General features: G+C 36.5%; 2 protein-coding genes across 2 annotated transcripts; both read left to right on the forward strand.

Annotated features, from left to right (window-relative positions):
- The first annotated feature begins 119 nt into the window (after positions 1-119).
- LOC6033832 (zinc finger CCHC domain-containing protein 10) lies at positions 120-998 on the forward strand. The gene is made up of 3 exons (XM_038260304.1): positions 120-328; positions 395-556; positions 625-998. The coding sequence occupies exons 1-3, from the start codon at positions 291-293 to the stop codon at positions 875-877; spliced, it is 453 nt and encodes a 150-aa protein (XP_038116232.1). The 5' UTR covers positions 120-290; the 3' UTR covers positions 878-998.
- Positions 999-1,819: 821 nt separating this feature from the next.
- On the forward strand, positions 1,820-4,852 carry LOC6033830 (DNA replication licensing factor Mcm2). Its single transcript, XM_001844172.2, has 3 exons — positions 1,820-1,968; positions 2,037-2,233; positions 2,301-4,852. Exons 1-3 carry the CDS (start codon positions 1,963-1,965, stop codon positions 4,756-4,758), a joined length of 2,661 nt encoding a protein of 886 aa, XP_001844224.2. The 5' UTR covers positions 1,820-1,962; the 3' UTR covers positions 4,759-4,852.
- Positions 4,853-18,555: the final 13,703 nt, after the last annotated feature.

The following is an 18,555-nucleotide window of genomic DNA, read 5'->3' on the forward strand; positions in this document are numbered from 1 at the left end:
AGAAGGGTGGGATCACCAAGGAGCGACGGATGTCTGAAAGCTGACAACGCTCCCCTACACAATTTTTATTGCAGTTTTATGCTGCTGTCAGCTGTCAAGTTAGCGCATAAACTGCATAAACAGATTGAGAGGTAAACAAACGTTTTGCAGAACCGCATTCGCTCCGTCGAGTTGGCCTAAAATTTGTTTTAAAATTAATTTGCAAAAGCGATGAAAAGGTTTTTCAATCTTTGATAAATTTTACACGAAAAAATTGCCTCGACTTATTTGTCCTTAAGTTTCCTAACAAGATGCATCTAGGAGCGCTGAAACTAGCGCAAAAGCAAAAGTAAGTTAGTTGTTATTTCCTCAATAGAATGCTGTTCGATTGTTTTACTAACTTCATTGTTTGCAGGGAAGCGAAAATCGCTGCCGCTTTCCCGAAAGGAGTTCGGTGCCAAAAGTGCCTGGAATTCGGTCACTGGAGCTATGAGTGCAAGGGCAAACGCAAATACGTCCACCGGTCATCGAGGACGCAGCTCTTAAAGAAAAACCTTAACAAGTTGGAAAACAAGGAGTAAGTTTCAAATTAATTCTGGGTATATCTACAACAGTAGCTGTAATAAAAACCTTTAAATTTTCTAGAGTGGCTGCCAGTGCCGCGCCAAAGCCCAAGGAACGCAAGAAACCATCCGGCGGATCGTCATCGGACAGTTCGGACAGTAGTAGAGACAGTAGCAGTTCATCGTCCAGTTCCGATTCCTCGTCGGATTCGGACACGAGCGACAGTGAAAGCAGTTCCAGTAGCAGCAGCAGCAGCAGTAGTAGTAGTAGCTCATCGAGTTCGGACGAGGAATCCTCCAAGAAGGAAGTGCCGAAAAAGCGCAAGAAAAAATAAGGACGAATGGCCACAACTGGACTGGAGTGTGTCAACTTTTCGAACATGAATAACTGAATATTGAGCCAATAAATGAACTTTAAAATTACATTGAATAAAAAAAAGTTTCGTCTTGTGCCCATATTAAGTGTAATGATTTTTTTTATGAAAATATCCCGAGGTCGTCATTAATCAAATAATGTTATTTATTATTACCTTTAAGAACTTACGAAAAATTATGATCTATAAACCGCTCTGACAATCCTGACCTCATACCCGTCTTAAGCGGTATACGCACTTCGGAAGGAACCGGTCAAGGAAAATTTCAAATGGGCAGCAGCGGTAGCTGTGGGGCATAAGATTGGGCATTCCCTGCCCAATCTTATGCCCCACAGTAGCGAAAAATTGCTCGTTCTCCTTTGTTCTGCTGTTCGTAAAGCTATTTCTTGACGCCTTTCTTTCCGATCTGCGTACTAGCCTTTAACCAACCTAAACTCACGTATTACCTACTTTGTCGGAGATGCAGTCGATTGTGCGGTCTCTATCACTCTTGTATCGGACTATATCCATCCACTTCATAGAGGCCCTACCAATGGTCGTAGCCGGAACCGGTATTGGTCAGTCTTTGGGCCTTTGAGAAGTTTCGAAACGATCGTCCGTGGCACGTTTTTGTAACTTCTGGAGGTGCTGGTCAATAAATAACGGGGGAGCAACTACAGATGGGAACTTATGCTTGCAGGAATAAAACAACATAAACGATTGAGTTTTTCCAAGTTTTTGTGTTTCTTTTGTGTGGGAGCTTCAAAACTTTTTGGGTAAATTATCCTCAACAAAATTGGTCAAGCCTGGTTTAACGTGCAACAATCAAAACAACACCCCGCTTATCCGATTCGGCCCTTTGGGATTTCATATTTTATGCTTTTGCTGCAGTTCTTGCAGCTGTGGTGTCACTTTTGCGCGCCTAAAATCGCTGAGTTTGTTGCTTTCATTTGCCGCGGACGGAGCGTGTTCTCGTTGTGCTCCAGGTGTTACAAAGTTATTTTTTTAAAAATCGTTTCTTTTGGTGTTATTTCCCTGAATTTGTTTGTTAATTATCACTTCACAAGATGTCGGTAAGTATTTGAGAATATGTTTGTGGTGAATTTCCTAATATTTGACCGTTACTCTCTTTCGTCCGCAGGACAATCCAAGCTCGCCACCACCAAACACCCCCAGCGACATTGACCGTCGCAACTTCCGGTCCGGGATGACCTCTCCCGTGGGGGACTTTGAGCCGTTCGAGAACGAGGAGGAAATCCTCGGCGACATGACCATCCGCGAGGACAATTACGACGAGGATGAGGAGGGTGAGGAACTGTTTGGTGACAACATGGAGAAGTAAGTTGCAGGAAGGGGGGAGTTGCGTTTGGGTCGTGTAATTAATTTGAATCCTACCTCAATTTAGTGACTACCGGGCGATGCCGGAACTGGACCAGTATGACATCGCCAATCTGGACCAGGAAGATTACAGCGACATTTCGCAGACCGACCGGGCCGCGGCCGAAGCGGAAATGCGACGTCGTGATCGCGCCGCTGGAATTCACCGTGACGAGCGGGATCTGTTCTACGAGAAGAGCGACGACGAGGACGATGTTCCGCGTGCGAAGCGACGTGCGGCGGAAAAGGCCGCGCAAGGGGGAGAGGTTGAAGATGCGGAGATGATCGAGTCGATCGAAAATCTCGAAGACACCAAAGGGCATAGCATTAAGGAGTGGGTTTCGATGCTGGGACCGCGCACGGAGATTGCCAATCGATTCAACAGCTTTTTGAGAACGTTTGTCGATGGCAAGGGCCAGTACGTTTATCGGGACCGGATCCGGAGGATGTGCGAGCAGAACAAGTCCAGCTTTGTCGTTTCGTACACGGACTTGGCAAACAATCAGCATGTGCTGGCCTACTTCTTGCCGGAGGCACCGTTCCAGATGCTTGAGATTATGGACAAGGTGGCGAAGGAGATGGTGCTGAGCATCTATCCCACGTACGAACGTGTCACGAATGAGGTGCACGTGCGCATTTCCGACTTGCCGTTGGTGGAAGAGCTGCGAACCTTCCGTAAGCTTCATCTGAATCAGCTGGTCCGCACACTCGGTGTGGTAACGGCGACGACCGGAGTGTTGCCACAGTTGTCCGTCATCAAGTACGACTGCGTCAAGTGCGGTTACGTCCTGGGTCCGTTCGTGCAGAGCCAGAACACCGAAGTCAAGCCCGGTTCATGTCCGGAGTGTCAGAGCGGTGGACCGTTTTCGATCAACATGGAGCAGACTTTGTACAGGAACTACCAGAAAATCACCCTGCAGGAATCGCCGGGTCGAATCCCAGCTGGACGAATCCCGCGTAGCAAGGATTGCATTCTCCTGTCGGATCTTTGCGATCAGTGCAAGCCGGGAGATGAAATCGAAGTCACCGGAATTTACACCAACAACTACGACGGGTCGCTCAACACCGAGCAAGGATTCCCAGTCTTTGCGACCGTGCTGATTGCCAACCATATGGTGGTCAAGGACAGCAAGCAAGTGGTCGCGTCCCTGACGGATGAAGACATTGCCACGATTCAGAAGCTGAGCAAAGATCCACGCATCAGCGAGCGCATCATCCAAAGCATGGCCCCGTCCATCTTCGGTCACGATTACATCAAGCGCAGCTTGGCTCTGACACTGTTTGGCGGAGAAGCCAAAAACCACGGCGAAAAGCACAAGCTTCGTGGCGACATCAACATTCTGCTGTGCGGTGATCCGGGCACGGCCAAGTCTCAGTTCCTCAAGTACTCGGAGAAGATCGCCCCGCGTGCCGTTTTCACCACCGGTCAGGGCGCCTCCGCTGTCGGTCTTACGGCGTACGTTCGGCGCAACCCAGCGACCCGCGAATGGACCTTGGAAGCAGGCGCACTGGTGCTTGCAGATCAAGGCGTTTGTTTGATTGATGAGTTCGATAAAATGAACGACCAAGATCGAACCTCAATTCACGAAGCGATGGAACAGCAGTCCATTTCCATCTCCAAGGCCGGTATCATCACTTCGCTGCAGGCTCGTTGCGCCGTCATCGCCGCGGCCAATCCCATCGGTGGACGTTACGATCCCAGCATGACCTTCTCCGAGAACGTCAACCTGTCCGAGCCAATTCTCTCTCGTTTCGACATTCTGTGCGTCGTCAAGGACGAGTTCGACCCGATGCAGGACCAACATCTGGCGCGATTCGTTGTCGGTTCGCACATCAAGAACCACCCCACCATGGAGGAAACCATTCCGGAATCTCAACCCACCGACAGCATGCAGATCCCGCAAGATTTGCTCAAGAAGTACATCGTCTACTCGAAGGAGAACGTTCACCCCAAACTGACCAACATGGACCAGGACAAGATCGCTAAAATGTACTCGCAGCTGCGTCAAGAGTCCCTCTCGACCGGCTCCCTGCCCATCACCGTGCGTCACATCGAGAGCGTTATCCGCATGTCGGAAGCGCACGCCCGGATGCATCTGCGCGACACGGTCCAGGACGTGGACGTCAACATGGCCATCCGGATGATGCTGGAAAGCTTCATCGAGGCGCAAAAGTTCAGCGTGATGAAGAAGATGCGATCGACGTTCCAGAAGTACCTCTCCTTCCAGAAGGACCATTCCGAGCTGCTGTTCTTCATTCTGCGCCAGTTGACGCTCGACCAGTTGGCGTACCTGCGCTGCAAGGAAGGTCCCCGCGCCACCCACGTGGAGGTCATGGAGAAGGATCTGATCGAGCGTGCCAAGGCGATCGATATCCACAACATGAAGCAGTTTTACGAGAGCGAACTGTTCAAGAAGAACGGCTTCTCGTACGATGCCAAACGGAAGACGATCCTGCAGATTGTGCCGGAAGCGGCGGAGGCATAAGGCGTCTTGATCAGTATTGCCCTAAGTTTGGTTTGTCTTTTCACCGTGTTGTACAACTTTTTTTTTTATTAAATAAGACTTTTCCATAAAATTACTTGCATTTATTTTTTATTCGGCTTCGAAAACCCTTGATTATATGTAGGTACCTCTTGAACTCTGGGGACGTTGATTTTTTTAACTACGCAAACATCAGAACCCTTGAATCTGGAGTTTTTGTTTTTTTTTTTTGAAAAGGTCCAATAAACCAAATTTCCAGTTTTTTGGCTTTTTGGGTGTTATTGAAACCGCCTTGAGTCAGAGGTACACGCACGCAAAAAGCAAAAACTGAAAATTTGGTTTATTGGACCTTTTCAACTCTAGAAATGTTTTTTTTTTGTAAAAATCCTGGCAAAATGCGTGCCAATGATAGGGTCTCTTTTGCAATGCCCATCTCCTCTGGAAGCTTGAAATCGTGTTAAGCTAATTATCCTGAAAAACGTTACTTAATCCACCATTAGGTGGTTGGTGCCTTCCTCACATTTAGAGAGTAATGCTAGGTAATATCTGAGATCCGGCTTTCACAAAGTTCATAAATAACACTTAAGTGCTTATAACTTTTGGTAGGGTTGTGAGAACCTACTGAATTCGTTGGAAAGGTCTTTTGATTACCTATCCAACGACAGATTGCATGATAGATCCGGACAACGTTTTCATCGATATATATATGATCCGGCCTCTAAAAAGCTCATAAATAACACTTAAGTGCTTATAACTTTTGATAGGGTTGTCAGATCTTCAATCTTTTGAACTCGTTGAAAAGGTCTTTTGAATACTGTCGTGATCGGGGACTTTCTTTTATAATAAAAACACAGATATTTTGCAATTAACAAACAACACGTCTTATTCCACAGAAATTAACCACAAAAACTGATTTGACAATCTTCATTCTCTCTTTGGCCGGCCGCGCGCATCTCGTTGTTTTCTCGCTCGTTGTTCTCTCTCGCAGCTCGCTAGCGCGCTCTCGCACTCAATCCACAATTAGCTAACAAGGCAATATTCATTAAGGTGCGCACTTTTTGTTGCGCTCTTAACTCTTATTTATGAATTATATCAATCTTATAATAAATACTCATTTAATAATTTATTACATATTCAATCCTGCAACCCATAATCCCTACATTCTCCCTCTTTTCTACTCTCAAGATGACGAATATCAATCATAATTCCTAACAGAAAAATTGCATGAATGCTAAATCAATCTATTTTTTTTTTCAATTTCCTAAAAGATTTTCGTCGGGTTCCTCGACTTTGTTTTCATGCTGATCTAAATACGAAAGCGCAGTCTTCGAAATGTTTCATCTATGTTGTCCAAGAGACTGACATCCGATCGCAGGAGTTGTAGAAAATGGAATGCGCTGATGAGGTTGAAAATTTAAAACACCTGAAAATATTAGAAATAGAAAAAAACGAGGAGAAAAACAAAAACCACAAATATTTCTCAAATAAACGCAGGTTTATCAATTTTTTAAGCAATACGAGATTAGTGATTGTTTACCTGATTTTCTTTAAATTTTATGTAATTTAAAATTAAAAAGCAAATTTTACAAACATTGCTGAAACAACACAACACGATTTAAAAAAAATAATAATTCAAATTCAAAAGCAATTTTTATTTTTTTTTACATTTCAAATTAAATGGAATCACATTATTTTTAATTATTATCATTTTGTGAATATGAAATACAGGGTTGTTACGGACGGCGCGGATCGCGCGGATGGCGCGTTTCGCGCGGATAGCGCGGATCTGGCGCGGATTTGCTGGCTAATTTTGCTCAGGCGCGGATTTCGCGCGGATGGCAATTTTGATAAATAAATTAATTGAGAGAGATAGAATTTCTTTCAAGTTATTAAGAAAAATATTGTCAGGAATTACGATAATTTGTTTTTTCCTTTGAGTGCAAGAATTTCATATTTTTATTAATTGAATTTTCTTCTGAAAATGTTTGTTTGTATTTTCTTAGTACGAAACGTGGAAAAATGAAGATGAAGATTATGTAGAAATTATTTTTATATGTTTCTTGTCATTTCTTAACATCTCCGGCTCTGAATATTTCATTTCTTTTAAGTTTTGAGTAATGATTTTGAACCTTATTTATTTTTAATTTTATACTGAATTTATTAAATTTTTAACGTTGTAAATCAAATATTACAAACTTTTCCCGAAGATATAGAAATTAGAATGTGTAACAAAAACTATTTTTGGGGCTTGTTCTGGTGGGCGCCAAATATGAGCTTGATTGAACGTAACAGAAGCTGACCTCCACTTTAAAATTTTAGATGGAATTTAATCGTAGAAATATTTTTTTTTCAAGATTTTAACATTCTTGGCGAAAATAAAAAGATCAGAACATTCAAAGCTTCTGAAATTCAAACAATCGAAACTTTTTTTTGTTTTAATACTTTTTAGGCCGTTGCAATTATTTTTTGAAGTTTATGTCCCTCAACTCTGACCAAAGTCGAGGGGGGAGGCAAAAAAAAATGGGAAATTAAAATTGAATTTACGAGCCACGATTTGAACATTTGAATGAAAAAAGTGTTTAAAAATGCATTATACACCTGTCCAGTTGTTTTGCAATCATTAGTTTCCAAAATACCTAAGTATTGACAAACATGCAGAAAATGCGTTTTAGATTGTTTTTAGTTGCTTTGACTTTTATTTTCATTAAAATTTTGAAGTTCTTTCGATTTTAACAAAAAAATCAAAATACATATTAATTTTTGTTCGAAATTTCTAAAATTTCAATTTAAAAATCTGAAATTTCTAAATTCAAAATTTTAGAAATCTGAAACTCAAAATACCAAAAATTTGAAGATTAAAAAATCAAAATTAAAAAGTTGAAATTTAAAAACAAAAATAACAAATTCAAAACAATATAGAAAACAACAAAAAAATCTAATTTTAGTATTCTTAAGCTTTTAATTAAATTCTTAAATTCTTGAATGCCACAATTTTTGAAGTCATTTTTTCTGTTAGAGATTTTGAAATGATGAGAAGACAATATTTTAAATATCGGAAATTAAATTTCTTTCGTAGTGAAATTTTAGCGAGGATTCTGGATTGAAAACTGTATAAAAGTTCGTAGATTTTGAATTTTTAGACTATCGAAATTTAAAATTTTATCTACTTATAATTTTAGATTTGGATTTATTTTTGAGCTTATATTTTTGAAGTTAAATTTTTAAGTTTTTAAATATTGTATTTTCTATTTTGAAGATTTTTTCATGACCTTTGCTTCTACCGTCTCTTTAGGTATTTTTAAAAATGGATTTATTGTTTTCATTCTTTTGGAGCTTTTAAACATAAACCGAGTTTTTTTTTTATCAAATACTTTCTGTATTAGTTTTTCCTCATTAAAAAATAAAATTTCTTTAATGTTGATCGCGATATTTTTTTATATGGCGCGGATTTCGCGCGGTTTCGGAATTTAGGTCGGCGCGGATTTGGCGCGGATTTTTTTTCGACTCTCCCGTAACAACCCTGAAATATAAAACAATGTGTTCTAAATTCAAAAATCTAACATGTTGCTGACTTAAATAACAAATGAAGCATAATCCTGGCGTTTTTAAAGTTTTAAATTTATGTGTATCATACAAAAACAAAGAATAAACATTTCTAAAAATATATACAATGTGGTAATTTATTTAACTTATTAAAAAAAAATCTGAAGCAAAAACTATGACAGGCACACACAGATATTGTTTTGACTCAAATTTACACTTTGAATTTATGTGCGCCCGCCACGGAGTTCAAACCAATCTATGGATTATGAGCCCAAGCCCAGTGCCACGTCCGATTGATCCACCAGACGGGACTTGAAGGTAAACATAAACTGATTTTAATATTAAATGCAGACGTGACGAAAAGTATATGTTCACAATTAATACCCAAAAACACCCAAAATGGATCTACAAGCAGGCTTATTCCTTCCTCATTTTCAATATTTTTATCTGTACTTTTCTGTATTGTGGAAAAATCCGCTCGTAGCTGGATTTTCTGGCATCTTCTCACGGTCATTGGAAACGGTCGTGGATAGACCTAGGGGTTCCCACTTGGAGTGGAAAAATTCAATTTATAGAAAAATTATGGATTAAAATTTTGCTTTTTTATCACTTCTCCGACATCAGCAATAATTGTTTGAACATTCTCGCAATTTTTTTATTCGGTCGGAAAAATATTATTTTTCTTGAAAAATCTTTCATTCTTAATCACATGATCACCCCTAATTCTGGCTCGATGCCGCCATCATGCGACCGCGTGCTCCGTTTGTTTGCCAACAAAGCTGCAGCTGGATGGTGAGACGAAGTGAGGGGGGAAGAGATTTTGACATTTTTATGCCCGCATCTGACCCGCCGCCTATTTCGTCGGTCACTGAGTCGCCGGTCGTTTCCAGTGACCGAGTCCAGCTAGGAACTGATCGTACAATAATTTATTCCCAACCAAGCTGTACAGCTAAAACAAACAACATTTTTTTTTAAATAAAGGCTAGTATGGAGATCGGAAGGAAAGGGGTCAAGAAACAGCTTCACGAACAGCAGAACAAAGGAGAGCGAGCGTTTTCTTAGGGCTTTTCTTCACCCTATCTGGCTTGCTTTCGCTTCTACTGCTGCCCATTTGAATTTTTTCTTGACCGGTTCCTTCCGATGTGCATATTGTGAAAGCAGACAAAAATCAAAATACGAACGCAACCTGTTAAAGCTGTTGCGCCACAGGCTGATGTATACGCTAACGAGAAACCACTACATTTTTGTTCGGCGCAACAGATTTTTTCGCGCAACAGAAGTGTTGCGCACTTCGGTTTGGTGGTGCGCGGATAATACACCGCTTAACATTGTATCAAAAATTACCGCATTTTAACTAATTTTGAAACTGTTAATAAATCATGGCAAAAATTACTAAAATGCAAAATCAGTAATATTTTCGAAGAATTTGTTTTCATCAGTACCGGTACACTTTTATAAAATAAAAAATAGTCCATATTTCAGTTTAAGATGATTTCTTGAAAAGCAATCTCAATAAATGAAGCAAATTGCAAAAATAATATAAATAATTCAATTGGGTACTAAAGCCCTATGTAAATTTTTATGTACAACGGTAAAAAACACGATTAAAAACCATTTCTGATCACTTTTTTCATTTTAATGCAAATTTTTTTTTTACAAGACAACATTTTTTGATGGATCAACTATGGTCCCCTTGGAACGAACTGTCAAGTAGGAGCTTTTCTGTCAAGAAGGACCGCGAGGTTAATTTTTCAAAATTGATTTAAAAATCCATTTTAAACTCTTTGTGGTCGTACAAAGGGTCATAGTACTCAGAAAAATAAGCTTTATCGCTGTAAACAATAATATCAGCAATCTAAGCTTCATTTTAGGACCCAATTAATGCTCAAAATGTGCTTTTCTGCACAAAATACATTTTTTTTATAAAAAAATAAAATCAAATGATGTTTATTCATGCCACAAAAGCTTTCTTAAAAAAAAATTACCGATTCAACGATTTTGTTCTGTAAATGCATGGTAGTATCAACATTTTTCAACTTTTATATTAAAAATTTTGAACTTTCTATAAATATTCACTTACGCGATCTTTTAACCAGACAAACGATAGTTTTTACCGAATAGTTTTTTTTTTCTCTGTTGTGTCTACTAAATAATATTTTTGTTTATCTTGAAACAAAACATAGTTCAAAAAATATTATTCTAATGAATAAAACAAAATCATGTGGTAAATTGTTGCAATAAAAATAAAATATATAAACTGAAATAAATGCCGTTCCGCTATATTCGATTTCTATTATATGTCAAATTAATTTTCTCTTCAAATTGTATTTTTTTTAGCTAAAGGTATGGATTCAAGCACTTATGATATTACCGTAGATTAGATTATTCAATGTTACATTTAATCATGATCAAAACAATGTTTAGGGTCATTTTATTTATATATACCTTCAAAATGTACTGTGCTTATCAGATAACAACAAAAACATATTTTAATCAAGTATTCTTGTAATGCATAAATGTATAGCTTCCAATCTGACTACTTTCTCAAAGGGTTCCAGCTCAGGCGAAACATTTTTCAAACTATTACCGCAGAGGTCTGTCAGGCTCCAACACGGAGGATACAATATCCTAACCATAAATTCTTTCAAAACGTATCTTGCTTATCTAAAATCAGCTGAAAGATTTTTTAATGTTTTATTTTTAAATATTTTGTTTTATTTTTCTCGTAATGTAAAATGTGTTCAAAGCTACTTTGATATATTACTTGAGTAGATTGTTCACAGAAACTTAATTTTTTTTTAATCACGATCTTTACGATCCCTGTCAATAATTTCTTTTCTTATTTAAAATTTTAACTTTTTCTTTGCTGATAAACTCCTGTTATGTAATTTGATAAAATTTGGTTTCATAATTAAGTACAATCGATTGAAGAACCCCAAAGTTTCCTTAATTTATTTCAAAATAATGTTTTTTTTTCGTTGCTCAAATTGTCACTCATACTTCTCAATTCAAAATTAATATTTAAATATTTGTATTATTTTCTCATGTGACGCAACGCTCTCACACTTTAAATTATATTTTAAGCATTTCTGATGATTAATCATTCCTTTATTTATTATTAAAAATTGCATCAAATTTTAAAATTTTTTTTTAATTATTTTTCCTTTTTTTAACTAATAATGTATTGTTCATGTTAACGATTACTTAAATTTTTACCTTCCTGTGAAATAATGTTGGGTTTCAAGCAACTTTTGTATCACAGCTGAGTAAATCGATTAAAGTAACAATTAACCATAACAACTATCAATATGGAATACTTAATCATTAACGTCTTTCAATTTAGAGGTTTATATTTCAAGAGAGGACAACTCCAGTGTTAGTTATAGTGACAAGCGTTTTAATCCTATTCGATGAATTTGAAATCATCTTTTTTCAGGCAGTTCACAGAAATAACGCCAAAATACATATTGCTTTATCTGTGGATACCAAAAAGTGCTCACTTTCACATTTAAATTTATTTATTCATTTTCTTAGGTCAATTTATTTTGTGATGTTAAAGACGGTCCTTAATTGAATGAAAAGATTTGCTGAACAATATATTTTTAAAATCCATAAGGCTCCTTCTGCGAAGTTATTTTAAAAAAATCATCACAAAAGTCTGTCGGGTTCCTTTATCGAGGAGATTGTTATCTGATGCTTTCGCAAAGAACTCCAGCACAGATTATTAATTTTTTTTTATCTTATGATGTCAGAGGTCTGTCAGGCTCTAACACAGAGAAGACTTTTTTTCTGACTACCATCGCAGAGGTCTGTCAGGCTCCAACACAGAGGAGACTTTTTTTCTGACTACCATCGCAGAGGTCTGTCAGGCTCCAACACAGAGGAGACTTTTTTCTGACTACCATCGCAGAGGTCTGTCAGGCTCCAACACAGAGGAGACTTTTTTCTGACTGCCATCGCAGAGGTCTGTCAGGCTCCAACACAGAGGAGACTTTTTTTCTGACTACCATCGCAGAGGTCTGTCAGCCTCCAACACAGAAGAGACTTCAAAATTAACTATGACTAATCAATTATAACGGCAAAAAACGTTGCTCAAAATTTCAAAGCAAAACATTGTTTGTCAATTTCTGCATAAATCTATAAAATTTTCATTAGAATTTTAAAACGATAGTTTTCAATTTCCATAGCATCAAGCAACAATCTAATATTGCATCAAATTCACAGTAAAAATTTATCGTCAATAATAACAACAATCAAATCTTCATTCAAATGAGAACTAAAAATTTTTCATTAACCATAAAATTAATAATCAAATTTTGCATCAACTTCAAAACAAAACATTGGTCATCAATTACCATATAAACAATCAAATATTGCGTCAAATTTAAAACTCAAAATTGCCCATCATAAAACAACAATCAAATATTGCATGAAATGTAAAACCGAATAAAAATACCGTTCTATAATAACAATACTCAAATTCAGAAAACAAATCTTGGCCTTCGATTGCCACAACAAAAAGCAAATCTATCATCATATTCAAAATAATAACTGGTTTTCGATTACCACAATATCAATCAAACCTCGTATCTTACTCGAAACAAAATATTGGTTTTCATTTATCGCAAAAATAAGCAAATTTGTCATCTTATCATAACAAAACATTGGTCTTTAATTCCCTCATCAACAATCAAATCTTTCAATCAAAATTAAACCTGTAAATTTTGTAATTTGTGATTTTGTTGGACTTTGCATTAAGTCATTGCCACAACAAAAAAAAAACAAATTTAAAACAAAACTTACAAGAAGCAAATATTTATCTTATTCAAAAATAAACATTGGTCTTCAATTACCAAAGTAACCAGAATCCAATCCAAAATAAAAAATAAAAATAATGATCATGATCATCAATAATAACAACAATCCATAGCAATCAAATTTTGCATCAAATTCAAAACAAAACATTGGTCGTCAATTATAACAACAACAATAAAATTCAAACAACAAATTTGATTTCAATTACCAAAAAAAAATGAATAAAATAAAAAAAAATTATCTACCTTCAATCGCAAACTAATCCTCCATCAGATTCAAAACGAAATATTGATTTTCAATTTCCACAATCTTGTCAAATCTTTTGTCAAATTATAAACAAAATATTGATTTTTTATCAATCACAAAAATAAGAAAAAAAATGAAGTCTAATTCGTAACAAATCATTGGAGTTCAATTTCCACAACAACGATTAAACATTGCATCAAATTAAAAACAAAACATTGGTCGTCAATCAAAACAACAACAATCAAATCTAAAGCAAATATGTGATTGTAAAAAAACAATCAAATTTTAGGCAAATTATTTGCCTTCAAATTCCACCATAAACTTAGAATAAAACATTGGTTTTCAATTATCACAACGAAAAGCCAAATTTACTACTTCAAAACAAAACATTCGTTCCCAATATCACAACAACAAGCAAATCATTCATTAAATTTAAGACCGTCAATTATCGCAGATAGTTTTATGCCTTTTTATCAATTTCAAATAACAAGTTCAAGCAAAAATCTACCTGTTTCAAAACACAGGCAAAACAACAAAGAGAAACTTTGGACCTGCATCCTGGCAGGTAAACAAAACTGTAAGATTTCACAACACAACAATTCAAGCAAAACAAATAATCTTTCATGAATCAAAAGGTTCGACTTACCGGACTGTGCCATTGTCGTGATCGGGGACTTTCTTTTATAATAAAAACACAGATATTTTGCAATTAACAAACAACACGTCTTATTCCACAGAAATTAACCACAAAACTGATTTGACAATCTTCATTCTCTCTTTGGCCGGCCGCGCGCATCTCGTTGTTTTCTCGCTCGTTGTTCTCTCTCGCAGCTCGCTAGCGCGCTCTCGCACTCAATCCACAATTAGCTAACAAGGCAATATTCATGAAGGTGCGCACTTTTTGTTGCGCTCTTAACTCTTATTTATGAATTATATCAATCTTATAATAAATACTCATTTAATAATTTATTACATATTCAATCCTGCAACCCATAATCCCTACAAATACCTTTCTAACATGACGAGGTTTCTTACAAAAACCACCCTTTTTACAATCTTCCGGACTTTTGCTAAATTAGTTTTTTTAGCATAACTTTTGAAGTACTTAACTAAACTTTATCATTTTCAAAAGCGACTTATGGGACCCCAAGACAGCTCAAATGAGACCAAAACGGTCCAAATCGGGTCAGCCAGTGCCGAGATAACTCAGTGCAATTTTTTTTATCAACATCCCACCACACACACAGACATTTGCTCAAAATTTGATTCTGAGTCGATATGTATATATGAAGGTGGGTCTAGGAGGTCAAATTAAGATTTTCATTTTTCGAGTGATTTTATAGCCTTTCTTAGGGCATCTCCAGCGCTGGGGTGCAAATCAAATTTGCACCCGGCTCATGAATACCGAGATCAAATTTGCCACCTTGAAAAAATTCCGTCATCCCCATCACTAGGGTAGCAAATTTGCCACCGTAACAAGCCCACCGCGGGGGGCAAATATGGGTTTTTATCATTTTTTGCTCTCGTTTACCTTCAAAATCAATAATTATGTGTTGATTCATGCCTAGAAATGCTAAAAGTTCATTAAACTTTTTAATCCTGTTGAAAATTTCAAAGAATTTCATTTTTCGAAAATGTCGAAAGCTAAACTACCCGATTTGATTCCCACCTAATTTGCTCTCAAGTTTGCCCCCGAGTCTCCCACCGCGCGTAGCAAAGCAGGTATCAAATTTGATCTCAAGTTCATCTGTAGAAGAAAAATATGTGGGTACTCATTTTCTGATACCCGACAAGTACCGGCAAGCCGGGGGCAAAGTTTTGAATGCGTGTTTCGGAGATTTTCTATGTTTGCTCTCAAAAATTCAAAAAATTCAAAAATTCAAAAATTTAAAAAATTAAAAATTTAAAACATTAAAAATTTAAAAATTCAAAAATTCAAATATTCAAATATTCAAAAATTCAAAAATTAAAAAATTTAAAAATTCAAACATTTAAAAAATCAGAAATAAAAAAACCCAAATTTCATTTTTTTTACTTTTACAAAATTTTAATTTAAAAAAAAAATATTTTTTTCAATTATTTTAGGCTGTTGCACATATTTTTCAAAGTTTATGTCGCCCCCGGTTCGAAAAACCAGGCGGCAAAAAAATATGTTTTTCAAAAAACTTCCAAATTTTAAAGGAAATATAAGTCCATCCAACTGAAAACAATTAGAAATGCATTTTCCTGCGTTTAAAATCATATTTAGCATGTCTGGGTTCGGTCAAAAATATTTTCAATTTTTGTGGAATTCCAATGTACAGCACCGCAAAAAGTTTTTTTTCGGCGAAAAAAAAATCTCTTCCCCCCCCCCCCCTCGACCTAGACCAGAGTCGAGGGACATAAACTTCAAAAAATATTTGCAACGGCCTAAATTTTTTTTTATTTTTCCTATAATTTTTTTAATTTTTTAAATTTTTTAAATTTTTAAATTTGCCGAGCTTCCGTGGCCGTGAGGTTACGGGTTTCGCCTTGTAAGCGGAAGGTGATGGGTTCGATTCCTATCTGGCTCGGCAAAGTCAGATCCCTTAAAAGAGCAAATATGCTCACTGGGAATACTGACCGGTAGGGGATGGGTTTCGACAAGCGGCGTGCTGGATTTCCAATCCAGAGGTCGTGAGTTCGATTCTCGTACCGGGATGATGAAGTTTCATAAAAATTGTTTAAATTTTTTAAATTTTTTAAATTTTTTAAATTTTTGAATTTTTGTAAATTTTTTAATTTTTTTAATTTTTTTAAAATTTTTAATTTTTTTTAAATTTTTTAAATTGTTTAATTGTTTTAAATTTTTTAATTTTTTTAAATTTTTTAAATTTTTTATTTTTTTTTAAATTTTTGAAATTATTTAAATTTTTGAAATTTTTTTAAATTGTGAAAATTTTTTTTTTAAATTTTTGAAATTTTTAAAATTTTTGAAAATTTTTAAGTTTTAAATTTTTTAAGTTTTTTAGATTTTTTAATTTTTTTTAAATTTTTTAAATTCATTAAATTTTTTTAAATTTTCAAATTTAAAAAAAAAATATTTTTTTTAAATTTTTCAAATTTAAAAAAAAATATTTTTTTAAATTTTTTAGATTTTTTAAATTTTTTCAAGTTTTTAATTTTTTTAAATTTTTTAATTTTTTTAATTTAAAAAAAATAAATCCGTGCTTAATTTGATTTTCCGTGCATAATTCCATTTGATGCGGTAGCAAACAGGCAGAATACCGGGTAGCAAAGTGAAATCCCGAAGAACTGAGAGCAAATTTGCTACCGCGACAGGTACCGCGATGGGGTTGACGTCGGGTGCAAATTAGCTTTGCTTCGATATTTGCACCCAGCGCTGGAGATGCACTTAGTATGGTGAGGAAGGCAAAAAGTCTCAAGTTTCCTATAAGTAGGGGAAATTTCGTATGTTTGGCAGGTTTAAGCACTCGCCTCTAACTTCATCCATTTGGCTGATTTTCACTATTTAAACAACTTATTTAGTAAAACTGTTGATATAAATTTGCTTGCTCACTTCCTATCGAGCTATTTATTACTCGATTTTAGTTTAAAACGCTTTTTATGGACTGTAATTGAACGTCACAATGCTGATATGACAACATTGGAGGCACGCTGGAGATAGATGCTGAACGGCACCTACAATTTGAATGTTGCATTTATGCAAAATACAATAATGCAGAGCTAAGACCAACAATTAACAAATTTTAAAGATGTTTGAAAATAAAAAAATCACAAAACCAGAGATAATTAAATAAATAGACCCTAGAAAGAAAACGAAATGATTTAAGATCCTGAAAAAACGAGAATTGAGAAAATATAATACCTGTAAAAATTAATACCGCTGACTCAAGGCGGTTTCAAAAACACCCAAAATGCAAAAACTGGAATTTCGGTTTGTTGGATCTTTTCAAAAAAAAACTCCAGAAATGTATGCCACTTACTGGCCAAAAAGATCAAATTTAATGCACTTTTGATCATAATTTATATTTCGCGCGACCATTTCTCATCATTTTGTTTGCACACACATCTACACGCAAGATGTGAGCTTAACCGCTTAACGAAAGTCACCATCAGTATCTTTTCACTTGCGCTAATGTTTTCAAAGCGCTTAAGATATGAAATTTCTTCCAACTAACGGCAACATGTTCTTGTGCACTCACGTGAAAAATAATCCCGAAACATGTAAATAATTAGCACGCGCCATCAAAAATACAAACGCGCCAATTCTTTTGAAGTTTCAATTTTGACGACCCATTCCAATCGAAGGCTGAAGGAAACCGAGCGAGAAGCGAAGGCAAATAAAGAACAAAGGAGGTCACCAGCACCACCAGCAGCGCCTGTTGGAGTGACCCAGTGATACCAGGAAACTTTCACTATAAATGCAACGTTTCGTGAGTGTTTGCTTAAAATTTCATCAATTTTGCCAGCACTAAGCAGACCCAAAAGAGCGCTGGAAGAAAAAAAGAACTAAGCTGAAAATAGGAAAATGGGCGTGGCCCAATGCATTCGTTTGATTAGAATACATTTTGAAAATATTTGTTTCAAATGCTTGTAAAAGGAATGGAATAACTTTTAGTAAAAGTCAAATTAAACAGAAATGTTCACAAAAAGTTGCTCTGGTTGGTGTACTTAAAAAAAACCATCCACATTAACGACCCCCGGGTCGTTTGTGGTCTCTATTGCAAGTGTCTGCTCGAACCTAGGAGTCCGAAGGCTTGAATGGGGAGAGCACCCAAACCTCTTTCTACTCCAAGGAACCTTCCACCCCAGTGTTTGAACTGACGACCTTCGGATTGTGTGTCCAACCGCCGCCAGCGATTCCACCGGAGTAGGCTTGGTTTGGTGTGTTGTTTGTACTTATGGCATGGAGACAACTCCTACACCTGGAATGACTTAACGGCCTAACAACCAAGGCCGGGACCGACATTTTACTTCCTCATCCGATGGAAGGTTGCAGCAGATGGGAATCGAACCCAGAATCATCCGCTTACAAAGCGGACAGCGTAACTATTCGGCCACGCACTGCCACTCGGTTGGTGTACTTGGTTTTAGTAAATTTCAAGGAACACTCCAGATTATCCAGCAACATTCAAACACGACCGCTTGTTAGGTTTAAAATGGATATATTTCCCCTATATCGGATTTCGGATATTCTGCGACCACACTCGCTGC

The sequence above is a fragment of the Culex quinquefasciatus genome, chromosome 3 (genome assembly GCF_015732765.1).
Source record: "Culex quinquefasciatus strain JHB chromosome 3, VPISU_Cqui_1.0_pri_paternal, whole genome shotgun sequence".
Lineage (NCBI taxonomy): Eukaryota > Metazoa > Arthropoda > Insecta > Diptera > Culicidae > Culex > Culex quinquefasciatus.

Excerpts from the sequence above, each read along its gene's own strand:
- LOC6033832 (XM_038260304.1), top strand. The coding sequence starts at position 291 with ATGCATCTAGGAGCGCTGAAACTAGCGCAAAAGCAAAA. Across the intron at positions 329-394 it reads AAACTAGCGCAAAAGCAAAA|GGAAGCGAAAATCGCTGCCG; the intron begins GTAAGTTAGTTG and ends CATTGTTTGCAG. Across the intron at positions 557-624 it reads AACAAGTTGGAAAACAAGGA|AGTGGCTGCCAGTGCCGCGC; the intron begins GTAAGTTTCAAA and ends TAAATTTTCTAG.
- LOC6033830 (XM_001844172.2), top strand. Across the intron at positions 2,234-2,300 it reads TTTGGTGACAACATGGAGAA|TGACTACCGGGCGATGCCGG; the intron begins GTAAGTTGCAGG and ends ACCTCAATTTAG.